We start from the raw sequence: 14,181 nt of genomic DNA, 5'->3' as shown, positions 1-14,181 counted from the left end.
GTCTGGAGATATGACATGATAGACCCGCTTCTTACATCATGTAAATACAGTATATTGTTCTAGTCTCGGATGTGGAGTCCGTCTATCCCATCCGGCACTCGCATTTGAGGAGTCTTGACTAGATGGGATAATTCGCTGCCAGAAGAGCCTTTTCGTAGCAGGTCAGGAGACTTAATTTAGCAAACGTAGCAGGTTATGATAATTAGGCTAAGGTTAGTTAAAACGCAAAAATGATGGATACTATTCGAATATGCAAGTTGTCACTGACATCAGCTGCATCCTTTCAGGACATTATCCATTTCAGGAAATGTATTTATGGTACAACAAATGCCATTTATGCTATAAGAATTATTTTTTAAAACACTATGCAAGCAGCCTAATGGATCATTGTAGGCTATTCGAATGCATTAAATAAACTCGACAACGGGGTGAATTTGGTCCACTAGTTGACGACCCCTGAAATAGTGCGATTGTCATGCAGATGCTTGTCAAATAACCTACCGAGTTGGTGTATGGCTGCACTCAATAGAATTGCGGTCCTATGCTCAATATTTGGCAAAAACAATCACATTTTCTCGCCATATGGTATAAGCGAAATTACAGAGTATTTAATCAATTCACAGTGAGTGTCTCAATTATAATAGCATGTTTACATTCCACTTGTGATCAATAAGAGAACAGAGAAAACAAAGAAATTACAATCATTTTAATTCAATTGGCATGTTTATACCAATAATAACACAGATACAACAACAAAGAGAAACTGTACATAAAATTCTAAAACTACATGGAAATCTACGGCTGCTATGTTCACTTGAAGGATTAAGTGAAAGTACAGTCAATGTTTATCAGTATCCTCAAAAGGATAAGCTACAACCAGTATGTGTAACACTAATGTATTTCATGTTATTAGCTTGGCTATAAACACGAACCATCCTCAAATCGTACCATTACATACTGCATAGAAATTATGAAGAAAAAAAAAAACAGTTTCACAGCAGCTATATCAAATGTTATTGCAATGCCATCACCAAACAGAGACAAAAACCATTTCACATAATGCACAGGCCTGATGAAAAATCCAGTACATGTACTAGGGAGAATGAACCATAACTGTGGATTCATAATACGATGTGGATAATAGTTAAAAATTCATAGAGCACAGCTTAAAAACAGAATTACCACCTTCCTACCCAATATAAACAATAAAACAAGTATTATTGTGTATAAACCCCCAACCCTTCTCCATACAACACAGGTTAAATAAACTGTCCCTCATAAAGCCTATGGAATGTTAGTGTCAGACAAGCGCTCCCAGTTGAATAACAAGTTCCTGATATTGGCGTGATTGCAAGTCATTGCTACAAACCTGCCCCCCTCCCTCTGACAACTGAACCAGACCACAAAAGAAAAGGGAAACACACAATGACCATAACCTTTCTTCCAGAGGTAAAAAATAATAATTGTTTCTACAATCTTACTACTACACAACCTGCTTTTTCTTAAGAAAATAGTTGATAAAAATATTCTTCTGAATTGTACAAGAAAGGAGGTACAGGGAGCACTGGCAAAAGGGTAAGGATGTTATTCTGCCTCATCCTCCTCTTTCTCAGGCTCGTCTGCATCAGCATCTTCCTCTTCTGCTGCCTCCTGGCGGATGAAAAAGTTACATTCCCATATTACAGAACAGTTCTTTTAGGTCTAGTTGTTTACACTATGTGTGTGGGGTACAAACAGCTGCAACGACAATTATTGTTGGTCTGTTTGTAATACCCAATCCTCCTGATTTTGAATGTTGTATATCACTGACATGGCATATTGTATAATTGAAACTAAGGTAACAAGTCTTACCTCCTCAGCTTTGGCCTCTCCGTTTTCTGCCGGTGTTGCTTCTTCCTCAGGATCGTCTTTATTCTCCTCAGGCTTGGACTTCTCTACTACCGCCTTTACCTTTTTGGGTTTGGCTGCTGCCTTGACTGGTGTCTACAAGAATCAGAAATACATGATACATTTCAATGTACAATATGTATAATTATGTTTTGGGGGTTGACATTAGCTGAAATTACAACATTTATTTTACCTTTGCCTTAGGCTCTGCTTTAGCTGGAGTAGTGGGTTTCTGTAAAATAATGCATATTAGATAATTAGTCCAATTACAAATACACAATAGCATCTATTCATAGAAAACATAAACAGGATATACAACATAAATATGATAATATATAGCAAACTTACAGATAACCTCGTGGATCTCCTCTTTGGCTGGTGAGAAAAAGACAGTTACATCAGCTATTGCAGAAAAAATAATTTATTCATAATATAAAATTGTATAAGAGCATTAAATACTAACCTCGACTTCAGTGTCATTATTTGCCTGTGAGTAGGTGGTGGGAGAGAAGAAGTAAAATTCTTAGTAAAAACCAAGAACAATCCCACAATCATAGGTCGGGAGCTGCAGGGAGAAGTGGGTGTGTAATGCTAAGGGGGATGGGCTCACAAACTGTACCCCCACTGCCCCATCCCCAAATTAGATACAAATTATGTAATCTGAAAGTGAGTGGGGGAGGGTAAACATTTAACATTACTATGCCATTTGACTTTTCCCATTGTCATGGTGCAAAATGGAGCCTTTGTGGTACCAACTACCTTGAGAGTGACAAGTAAAAAGGTATGTTATCGTTAGGCTTTAGTAGCCCATACGCATAAAGGCCAATAAACAGCCCCTCCCCCATCAACCGACAGAGATTTGTTATATGAAGGCATCCATCCACACGTTACGTCAACCAGTCAACTGTATGTTCCCGCCATTAGTTGAATATCTATAATTCCCCGATACCAGTTCACCCATATGCGCTGTGGAGCATGTCTTCAGAAATTCGCTGTTACATAATGCAACATTTGTTAGGGAAGCAAAGGCAGGGAATGCACACAAACAAATAGCAAATCCCCAAAAACTGAACACGTGACCAGCTATAAATCACGTGGTCGTCTTCTTTAGAATTACTTTCTCTAAAACCCCATTAAAGTGATACATGGCGCCGAGTTGTCGATGCCTTTCCTATTTGCAAGGGCTGCCATGACACTTCAAAGACCGTACCTTTTCGTGCCATAGGGTGTCGCGCATTACAATACGCTTTACTGCACACAGGACACAAAGTGATGATATAGGATGCCACAGGCATGGGCTATTAAAAGTATATGAATATAAACGTGAACCAAATATATAGAAGCAATCCCAATATTCACAAAATATCATTTAGATCATGCACGCATTTCTGCAATGGCAACATGTAGCTTAGTTACATTGCAGATGGGTTACACCCCTTTGTCTGATCTCATTGCTGAGAAGGCTATTAAAAGCTACTTTACATTCATGAAAGACCCGATATGCGTCAAATTAAATTATATGATTAAGTAACTTATATAAAAAGCACAAGCTGCGATAGTTTATCATGTAACGTTACAGGTTACTAAAATGAGAAAGTGAGAACGAAAGCAAAATGTTACCACACTAAGTAAAAAGGCGCCACTTCCATTTCGACAAGACACACTAAAACACATTCATACTTTAGAGAAAACTTGTTACATTGTATCAAGCATATTTTAGAGTACATGCGATTGTTGCAGATATTTATAAAAACACTTCATGTGAGAAATTATACATTGTAAAATAAGGTTTAAAATTAAAAAGGTAAACATTCCAACTTACTTTGCTTCTTTTCGGCATGGCTGCTTTGCTTGTATTGTCTAGAGAATTAGAGGACAAATTAGCCTTCTCAGTTACTGAAAATTCAATGCAGGCTTCTGAATGTGTCCGATGTAAGTCACTCAATTCCTTCAGAACACACTGTAACTAACGTAAATAATTCATCAGTAGGCCTACGTCTAGAAACTAGCTGAAACTGGATTGGATCCCCCCTCTTTATATTGTATTCCTTATCCTACCAACCTGACTGGCAATTTATTCTCCGCCCCTTGTTGCCATTGATTGGCTTTAACGTCCAGGCAACAGATTTTTAAACCAAAGCAAGTTACCTGTGTGGGTAGGTCTGTATGCCAATCAGTCGTTCCAACGAAAAATGTTGACTTTAGGGGTGGGAATAGCTAGATTCAAAATGATGTGTTATTTTCGTTGATATTATATCAGAATAATGTACACATACTGTAAATGACCGTTATAGAATTGTCAGTATATTTTTTTTATTGAATAAAGTAATGTAGTAAATTTAGCACATTTGGATACTGAATTTATATATTACATTTGAAGTTAATAAAATAAGCTGTATTTGAATTAAATACGTTTCTAATATAAAACTCAGCACATAGTTCAGCCTGGATGTGGCGTCCCTTTATGACGAGCAGCAGCAACAAAGGTTGATTTAAAAAAAATGGCTGCTGGGTGCGCTTGGTTCCTGGTGTTGGGATCTGTCTTTTTCTGCAATCTCTTCAAAACACTCTTGCCGACTATTTCCTCTTTCGTAAGTAGGGGTTATTTAGGCATTGGTCGTGTGAGAAATGCAGGGTTGGCTTCTAAATCATGTAATTTGTTGGCAAATTTGCCCAGGTTATATTAGCTAGCTAGCTATTTCACCTCTCGCGCCCCCCATAAACAACAGCGAAGCTAACCAACCATTCCACCCTGTTGGCAAATGTTAAACTGTTACATTGTATCACGTAAGGTGTGTTATAACCAGGTAGATAATGCCGTGTAGTTATCTATTGGGCACAGATTAAAATATCAACCATAAATACGGTCGTCTGATGACATTTCTAGTCTAAATGCATATAATATGGGTTGTCATAGACTGGGTGGTTTGAGCCCTGAATGCTAACTGGCTGAAAGCCATGGTATATGAGACTGTATACCATGGGTATGACAACATGTATTTTTACTGTTCTAATTACGTTTCTACGTCTATAATAGCAATAAGGCACCTCTGAGATGTTGTGGTATATGGCCCATATACCATGGCTATTGGCTGTATCCAGGCACTCCACATTGCATAAGAATAGCTCTTATGGGGGTGTACCACACCCCCTCGTGCCTTACTACTTTATTAAGCAATACACTACTAAACCAGGTGTTGCTTGTTCTCATGCAATAAACTATAAATGACCCAAGGAGGCAGAAAAATACTTGTCACTTGCAGAGGCAATTTCATTACAAAGAAAATTTACTTTTTAAATTAGTAAACATTTTTGCATGTAAATGCAATTCGTGATCATCATTGTATCTGAACAACACATTTAACAGGATGACTACAGTGTTTATCAGACATAATGCAACTTTCCACTACCTTTGCACTTTTGTTGCAGTAACATACTGGTAACTAGTTCTCAAACTAGGCAGCATTCTGCCTTCTCCCTACAGTTTTCAGCCATTAGCTTCATCCACGACTACCTCATGTGGACTACAGTCCTGACGCTGTGTTTTAACGTTTAGAAACATCAATAATCATTGATCGCGATACGGCTTTTGAAAAATATGGCCGTTATCTTTCATCAGCGAGAAAGAAGGCTTCAAATAAAAAAATGCACTTACTGTAGCAGTTTTGCACAGATTCATACAGCTATGGGTACCTTCATCCAACGGAACTACACTTCCCGAGTTACGCATACAGACAGGTGTTTAGAACATGCAATATAGATAATTAGCACTGGTGGTAGCCTCTTGGCTTCCATAAACAAGTGCTGTAACATGGCGTTATGGCCGCATGGGAACACTGACCCTAAACCTATCGAGGGGTGTAACAATTTAACCTTAATTTTTTGCTGATATGAACGATAAGGTCCTTATGTTCAGATTAAGCGTCAGGGCTCTTTACAAAGCTCCACCATATAGAAGACACCTTCGTCCAATGACTCTTATGTGTAATGTAATGAAACTTAGAGTCATGATCAAGGGCTAACTGGTAACCATCCCAAAGCGATCTCATATCAGAAACATGGCTAAATTTGTAGTGTAATAGCCCTGCTGCAGCCAGATGGTGCTGTTATTCCTTATGCATTTAAAGACGTAAGGAATAACAGCACCATCTGGTGGCAGCAGATCTAGTAGTGTGTGTTTGCTATGTTTTTGCGAAAATATAAAATTAAAGGTTTTGTCTGTTGGAATGTGAAGCTATTGAAGGTCCTTCAGAAAGATGCTGAGCAGGAGAGGGATATGCGGGCTGAGATCCAGGAGATGAAGAAGGAGCACAACTGCGTTAGCATGATGGATGAGTTTGCCAGATACGCCAGACTAGAGCGCAAAATCAACAAGATGACTGACAAGCTGAAGACACATGGTAAGAGAGACACACAATTGAAATTGATGTCCACACTACATTTTTTTTTTTTTCTGGATCAAAAAGGGGCTTATGTGGTGGGTGTGGTAGGGGGCATGGCAATGGGCGTGGTCGGGCCAGTTGACGTTTGCATTTTAAGCCAATTTCCTGAAGTTCTACAATCCATGGAGCTGAGATACATTTTTGCAGTTTTAATGTTTAAAAACATGCGATTCCACATTCTGCCATGAAGCTGAGGGAAAATTGTGCAGTTTTAATGCTATGTTCTTATGCTCAAACATAATAACAAAATCAATACTGCTGAATTCATTGCTTTTGGAATTTTCAATTCTCCCCTACTGTCTAGCTTTTATTTAAGTTATTGTTAGTTCTTAAAGATGATTTCATTTAAAAATATATCTTTATTGTCTTTTCTACATACTTTATATCAGTTTTTAGTCATTTAAGTTTACACTGAAAGCATTTTTCCATCCCGGAAATTTGATTTAACACTGTTCAGTGGCCCGAAAAAAAAACACCTGCCTAAGGATTACAATGCAGAAAAATCCCTGATATAGAGATAAGAGTGATCCATTATCAAATCAAATCAAATACAATTTTATTTGTCACATGCGCGAATACAACAGGTGTAGGTAGACCTTACCGTGAAATGCTTACTTTACAAGCCCTTAACCAACAATGCAGTTCAAGAAATAGAGTGAAGAAAATATTTACTAAATAAACTAAAGTAAAAAATAAAAAGTAACACAATAAAATGTATTTATTTTACCTTTATTTAACTAGGCAAGTCAGTTAAGAACAAATTCTTATCTTCAATGACGGCCTAGGAACAGTTAACTGCCTGTTCAGGGGCAGAACGACAGCTCAACTTGTAACCTTCCAACACTCTAACCACTAGGCTAACACTCTAATCACTAGGCTACCCAGCCACACCAAAATAACAATAACAAGGTTATATACAAGGGGTTCCCGTACCTAAGTCAATGTTCGGGGGTACAGTTTAGTCAAGGTAATTTGTACATGTGAGGTTGGAGTGAAGTGACTATGCATAGATATTAAACAGCAAATAGCAGAAGTGTAAAAACAAAGGAGAGAGTTCAATGTAAATAGTCCGGGTGGCCATTTGATTAATTGTTCAGCAGGCTTATAGCTTGGGGGTAGAAGCTGTTAAGGAGCCTTTTGCACCTAGACTTGGCGCTCCGATACTGCTTGCCCGTGTGGTAGCAGAGAGAAAAGTCTCTTATGAATTTTTTGAGCCTTCCTCTGACTCTGCCTAGTACATAGGTCCTGGATGGCTGGAAGTTTGGCCCCAGTGATGTACTGGGCCGTACACACTACCCTCTGTAGTGCCTTACGGTCAGATGCCGAGCAGTTGCCATACCAGGCAGTGATGCAACTGGTCAGGATGCTCTCGATGGTGCAGATGTATAACATTTTGAGGATCTGGGGACCCATGCCAAATCTTTTCATTCTCCTGAGGGGGGAAATGTGTTGTCGTGCCCTCTTCAAGACTGTCTTGGTGTGTTTTGATCATGATAGTTTGTTGGTGAAGTGGACACCAAGGAACTTGAAACTCTCGACCCACTCCACTACAGCCCCGTTGATGTGAATGGGGGCGTGTTCGGTCTTCCTTTTCCTGTAGTCCACAGTCAGCTCCTTTGTCTTGCTCACATATTTGCACATTTATTACAAATAAAAAAATGGAAATATCACATTTACATAAGTATTCAGACCCTTTACTCAGTACTTTGTTGAAGCACCATTGGCAGCAATTACAGCATCGTGTCTTCTTGGGTATGACTCTACAAGCTTGGCACACCTCTATTTGGGGATTTTCTCCCATGTTTCTCTGCAGATCCTCTCAAGCTCTGTCAGGTTGGATGGGGAGTGTTGCTGCACAGCTATTTTCAGGTCTCTCCAGAGATATTTGATTGGGTTCAAGTCCGGGCTCTGGCTGGGCCACTCAAGGACATTCAGACCTGTCCCGAAGCCATTCCTGCGTTGTCTTGGCTGTGTGCTTAAGGTTGTTGACCTGTTGGAAGGTGAACCCTCGCCACAGTCTGAGCGCTCTGGAGCAGGCTTTCATCAAGGATCTCTCTGTACTTTGCTCAGTTCATCTTTGCCTCGATCCTGACTAGTCTCCCAGTCCCTGCCGCTGAAAAACAGCATGATGCTGCCACCACCATGCTTCACCGTAGGGATGGTGCCAGGTTTCTTCCAGATGTGACACTTGGCATTCAGGCCAAAGAGTTCAATCTTGGTTTCATCAGACCAGAGAATCTTGTTTCTTATGGTCTGAGAATCTTCAGGTATCTTTTGGCAAACTCCAAGCGGGCTGTCATGTGACTTTTACTGAGGAGTAGCTTCCGTCTGGCCACTCTACAATAAAGGCCTGATTGGTGGAGTGCTGCAGAGATGGTTGTCCTTCTGGAAGGTTATCCCATCTCCACAGAGGAACTCCAGAGCTCTTTCAGAGTAGATCTAGATCTCTGTCAGATTGACCATCGGAGTCTTGGTCACCTCCCTGACCAAGGCCCTTCTCCCCTGATTGCTCAGTTTGGCCAGGTGGCCAGGAAGAGTCTTGGTGGTTCCAAACTTCTTCCATTTAAGAATGATGGAGGCCACTTTGTGTTCTTTGGATCCTTAAATGCTGCAGAAAAATGTTGGTACCCTTCCCCAGATCTGTGCCACGACACAGTCCTGTCTCAGAGCTCCTAGGACAATTCCTTTGACCTCATGGCATGGTTTTTGCTCTGATATGCACTGTCAACTGTGGGACCTCAATGATGATCAATGGAAGCAGGATGCACCTGAGCTCAATTTCGAGTCTCATAGCAAATGGTCTGAATAGTTATGTAAATAAGGTATTTCTGTTTACTATTTGTAATACATTTGCAAAAATTTTTTTTTACTGCTTTGTCATTATGGGGTATTGTGTGTAGATTGCTGAGGATATTTATTTATTTAATCTATTTTAGAGTAAGGCTGTAACGTAACAAAATGTGGAAAAAGTCAAGGGGTCTGAATACTTTCCGAAGGCGCTGTGGTGTTCCCTTCGCCCAGGTGGGAAAGGGCAGTGTGTAGTGCGTTTGAGATTGCATCATCTGTGGATCTGTTGAGGTGGTATGGGAATTGGAGTGGGTCTTGGGCTTCCGGGATGATGATGTTGATGTGAACCACGACCAGCCTTTCAAAGCACTTCATGGCTACCGAGTGCTACCGGGCGGTAGTCATTTAGGCAGGTTACATTTGCTTTCTTGGGCACAGTGACTATGGTGGTCTGTTTGAAACATGTAGGTTTTATAGACTCGGTCAGGGAAAGGTTGAAAATGTCAGTGAAGACACTTGCCAGTTGGTCCGCGTACACGTCCTGGTAATCCGTCTGGTCCCACGACCTTGTGAATGTTAACCTCTTTAAAGGTCTTGCTCGCATAGGCTACGGAGAGCATGATCACACAGTCGTCCGGAACAGCTGGTGCTCTCATGCATACTTCAGTGTTACGTTGCCTCGAAGCGAGCATAAAAGGCATTTAGCTCATCTGGTAGGCTTGCGTCACAGGGCAGCTCGTGGCTGGGTTACCATTAGTAGTTTGTAATAGTTTGCAAGTCCTGCCACATCCGACGAGTGTCAGATCCGGTGTAGTAGGATTCAATGTTAGTCCTGTATTGGCGCTTTGCCTGTTTCATGGTTTGTCTGAGGGCATAGCGGGATTTCTTATAAGCGTCCGAATTAGGGTCCAGCTCCTTGAAATGGCAGCTCTAGCCTTTAGCTCGGTGCGGATGTTGCCTGTAATCCATGGTTCTGGTTGGGATATGTACGTATGGTCACTGTGGGGACGACATCGTTGATGCACTTATTGATGAAGCCAGTGACTGATGTGGTAAACTCCTCAATGCCATTGGATGAATCCCGGAACATATTCCAGTATGTGCTAGAAAAACAGGCCTATAGCGTAGCATTCGCGTCATCTGACCACTTCCGTATTGAGCGAGTCACTGGTACTTCCTGCTTTAGTTTTTGCTTGTAAGCCGGAATCATGAGGATATAATTATGGTCAGATTTGCCAAATGCAGGGTGAGGGAGAGCTTTGAACTCGTCTCTGTGTATGGAGTAAATATGGTCTAGAGTTTTTTTCCTCTGGTTGCACATGTGACATGCTGATAAATCGGATTTAAGTTTGCCTACATTAAAGTCCCCAGCCACTAGGCGCGCCGCTTCTGGGTGAGCATTTACTTGTTTGCTTATGACCTTATACAACTCGTTGACTGTGGTCTTAGTGCCAGCATCGGTTTGTGGTGGTAAATAGACGGCTACGAAAAATATAGGTAGATAGTGTGGTCTACAGCTTATCATGAGGTACGCTACCTCAGGCGAGCAATACCTCGATACTTCCTTAATATTAGACATTGCACACCAGCTGCTATTGACAAATAGACGCATAGCCCCACCCCTCGTCTTACCAGACGTAGCTGTTCTGTCCTGCCGATGCATGGAACACCCAGCCAACTGTATATTATCAGCTGATGGTGCAGCTGCTGCCTGTTGATGTCCTTCATGTCCAGGCCACATCTCTGAACTCTATAGAGGCAGGATGCATAGTATATAGCTCCATTACGAGCTGGTGTTATACAGACATACACCCCATTGGCTTTCAGACAACAACCAAATGTCTCCAACAGCCATTTGCCAAGAGTTAATGTTATATGAATGGCAGGCTTTGTATTACACTATGGCGCCTTCCCTGCAACCGTAAGGGCTATGACAGAGAAAACAAGGAAATACTATAATCAGATTTGGATTTTTTTTGTTTATGAAAAATGGACAAATTCTCAGGAATGACAATGGTTTGTTTAGAAAGCACTTTTCAGTAGTATACTGTTACAATATTATATTTTTACAGTGGCAAATAAAGGTTGCGACAAAAACCCCAAGGCAATTTTTATGTTTTTGTTTGAAAATATCTAGTTTTGAATTTGTCAAAAAGGAAACAAAAAAAGTCTACAAGTTCACTCTTTACCACATTGTTTAGATGAGTCACAATGCAGGTGACTTTGAAATATGGTGTTTCGTACATTGAGAAAATCAACTTTTTGTCTCTAGATCCTCCCTACTGTACACCCAAACAACTGTCTCTAACTCTCTCCCATGCTGTGTCAGTTCAGGGCCGCTGCCTATCAACTAACATGCCTTCAAGTTCAAATCCTGTTGTTCAACAACAGGAATATTTCACTATTTTGGAATGAAAAGTGTTTTCAAATTTAAATGCACCACATGCATATTTCTCCAGTCATATGCACTGGTCACACATCAGGCTTATTTTCCCTGCCAACCCCTCCCTTATGCCATACCATACAAAACAGGTTATATTCCAATGCATGTTGTGTAGTATTTACACTGAAATTAATTGAGAAGAACACACAAAAGGCAACTGTTATTAGAACTGTTGAAATTCCTAGAGAATGGATACCAATAATTAATTTAGATGGTTCCTCTGCAGATAAGATCTGTTTTTTTTCTTCTTACAGTCAAGTCTAGAACTGCTCAACAAGCCAAAATGAAATGGATGGTGAATATAGGTTTTTACATCCTCCAGGTGAGTATTAAACATGTTGAAATTAGAAATATATCCTATATTCTTTAATTGGTAAAAAATATACATACTTTTTTTAAATGTCAGTTTTCACCACCGGTGACATGCACAAGTGATTGTGTTGCATTTTGATGCACTGAATCAGGTTGTTTTCTGTTGTCTCTCTAGGCTGCTCTGATGATCTCCCTGATTTGGAAGTATTATGCTGACCCAGTGACTGTTGTACCCAGTAAGTGGATTGCCCCCCTGGAGCAGCTGGTGGCATTCCCATCTGGAGTAGCAGGTAAATTGTGTGATTACAACGCCTGAGGATTGAGGCCCACACTCGCTTTTGATTGTGGGTAAATTCATAGTAATCAAGTTTAGTGTTTAATAGTAAACTGTTAGTAAACTGTGGCTAATTATAGACGACTACTGAATGTCTCGTCTATTCGTTCTCTTTAAATACTGAAGATAGAATCACATGACTCGTTTCCTCTCTTAACATGGAATTCTCATTGAACTGGTTCAAAATGCCATGTTGAATGCACATTTTTGTTTGTACCTACATCAAATACTACTAACTGACAACTCTGACAATTACTATTTGAACCCAGCCTTTCTATCCTTTCAGGTGGTGTTGGAATCACATGCTGGCTGGTGGTGTGCAACAAAGTGGCATCTATTGGTCTACATGCAATTAGCTAAGGAATGGGATCTTTTATTAATGTCTTATTTATTCCCCAAATGTAAATTGGTACTGTTGGTAAGCACTTTTACAAAGCACCCCATATTCAAACATTGCCTTACATTGCCAATGTTATTGCACATATTTTAGTGTGTCTTATGTTGGCTTCGGAATTCGGATGTTACACTACATGGCCAAAAGTATGTAGACACACCTTCAAATTAGTGGATTTGTCTATTTCAGCCACACGTTGCTGACAGGTGTATAAAATACAGCACACAGCCATGCAATCTCCATAGACAAACATTGGCAGTAGAATGGCCCATACTGAAGAACTCAGTGACTTTCAATGTGGCACTGTCATAGGATGCCACCTTTCCAACAAGTCAGTTCGTCAAATGTCTGCCCTGCTAGACCTGCCCCGATCAACTGTAAGTGCTGTTATTGTGAAGTGGAAATGTGTAGGAGCAACAATGGCTCAGCTGCGACGTGGTAGGCCACACAAGCTCACAAAACGGGACCGCTGAAGCGCATAGTGCGTAGGAATTGTCTGTCCTCCGTTGCAACACTCACTATCGAGTTCCAAACTGCCTCTGGAAGCAACGTCAGCACAATAACTGTTCGTCGGGAGCTTCATGAAATGGGTTTCCATGGCCGAGCAGCCGCACACAAGCCTAAGATCACCATGTGCAATGCCAAGTGTCGGCTGGAGTGGTGTAAAGCTCTCCGCCATTGGACTCTGGAACAGTGGAAACGTGGCAGTCCGACTAACAAATCTGGGTTTGACAGATGCCAGGAAAACGCTACCTCTCTGAATGCATAGTGCCAAATTTAAAGTTTGGCGGAGGTAGAATAATGGTCTGGGGCTGTTTTTCATGGTTTGGGCTAGGCACCTTAGTTCCAGTAAAGGGAAGTCTTCTTACAGCGTACAATGACATTCTAGGCAATTCTGTGCTTCCAACTTTGTGGCAACAGTTTGGGGAAGGCGCTTTCCTGTTTCAGCACGACAATGCCCCTGTGCATAAAGCGAGGTCCATACAGAAAAGTTTTGTCGATCGGTGTGGAAGAACTTGACTGGCCTGCACAGAGCCCTGACCTCAACCCCATCAAACATCTTTGGGATGAATTGGAAGACCTCACTAATGCTCTTGTGGTTGAATGGAAGCAAGTCCCCGCAGCAATGTTCCAACATCTAGTGGAAAGCCTTTCCAGAAGAGTGGAGGCTGTTATAGCAGCAAATGGGGGTCCAACTCCATATTAATGCCCATGATTCTGGAATGGGATGTTTGACGAGCGGGTGTCCATATACTTTTGGCAATCTAGTGTATTTCACAAATTGCTTCACTGCGTAATGATTGTATGAGCATGTTTAATGACCGTTTTAAATCTAATTTCAACTGATCTAAATGAGTTGAGCAAGTGTTGCAATTGTTTCATATTGGTATGTAATTTTGTTCATGTTAATTGTAGGCATGGTCTGTAGCACATTTTCATTTGTTGAATGAAACCTGAACTAATATTACAAAGTTTACTGTTTGGATTTTGGAAGTGTTGAAGTATGCATAATAATTATGCATACTTCAACACAATAAAGAATTTGAAAACTGAAGGCCTAAAGTGTTGGTTGTTCTTAGCA

General features: G+C 40.7%; 2 protein-coding genes across 2 annotated transcripts; one reads left to right on the top strand and one right to left on the bottom strand.

Moving 5' to 3' along the window:
* Positions 1-691: 691 nt before the first annotated feature.
* LOC109905779 (non-histone chromosomal protein HMG-14B-like) lies at positions 692-3,965 on the bottom strand. The gene is made up of 6 exons (XM_020503375.2): positions 3,710-3,965; positions 2,351-2,374; positions 2,236-2,262; positions 2,081-2,119; positions 1,852-1,983; positions 692-1,650 (listed from the first exon to the last, which is right to left on the bottom strand). Exons 1-6 carry the CDS (start codon positions 3,725-3,727, stop codon positions 1,585-1,587), a joined length of 306 nt encoding a protein of 101 aa, XP_020358964.1. The 5' UTR covers positions 3,728-3,965; the 3' UTR covers positions 692-1,584.
* Positions 3,966-4,339: 374 nt separating this feature from the next.
* On the top strand, positions 4,340-14,154 carry LOC109905777 (tail-anchored protein insertion receptor WRB). Its single transcript, XM_020503373.2, has 5 exons — positions 4,340-4,478; positions 6,122-6,287; positions 11,814-11,881; positions 12,047-12,161; positions 12,492-14,154. The coding sequence occupies exons 1-5, from the start codon at positions 4,389-4,391 to the stop codon at positions 12,563-12,565; spliced, it is 513 nt and encodes a 170-aa protein (XP_020358962.1). The 5' UTR covers positions 4,340-4,388; the 3' UTR covers positions 12,566-14,154.
* Positions 14,155-14,181: the final 27 nt, after the last annotated feature.

The sequence above is a fragment of the Oncorhynchus kisutch genome, linkage group LG15 (assembly GCF_002021735.2).
Source record: "Oncorhynchus kisutch isolate 150728-3 linkage group LG15, Okis_V2, whole genome shotgun sequence".
Classification (NCBI taxonomy): Eukaryota; Metazoa; Chordata; class Actinopteri; order Salmoniformes; family Salmonidae; genus Oncorhynchus; species Oncorhynchus kisutch.
The sequence above is the reverse complement of the archived record's forward strand: the minus strand, read 5'-3'. Positions and strand labels throughout refer to the sequence as shown.

What these genes read in the sequence shown, in the direction of transcription:
- LOC109905779 (XM_020503375.2), bottom strand. An exon ending in ATAATGACACTGAAGTCGAG is followed by an intron (nt 2,263 to 2,350) that starts GTTAGTATTTAA and finishes TTTTCTCACCAG; the next exon opens with CCAAAGAGGAGATCCACGAG. An exon ending in GGAGATCCACGAGGTTATCT is followed by an intron (nt 2,120 to 2,235) that starts GTAAGTTTGCTA and finishes ATTATTTTACAG; the next exon opens with AAACCCACTACTCCAGCTAA.
- LOC109905777 (XM_020503373.2), top strand. Translation starts at nt 4,389, where the DNA reads ATGGCTGCTGGGTGCGCTTGGTTCCTGGTGTTGGGATCTGTCTTTTTC. An exon ending in TGCCGACTATTTCCTCTTTC is followed by an intron (nt 4,479 to 6,121) that starts GTAAGTAGGGGT and finishes TGGAATGTGAAG; the next exon opens with CTATTGAAGGTCCTTCAGAA. An exon ending in TAGGTTTTTACATCCTCCAG is followed by an intron (nt 11,882 to 12,046) that starts GTGAGTATTAAA and finishes TTGTCTCTCTAG; the next exon opens with GCTGCTCTGATGATCTCCCT.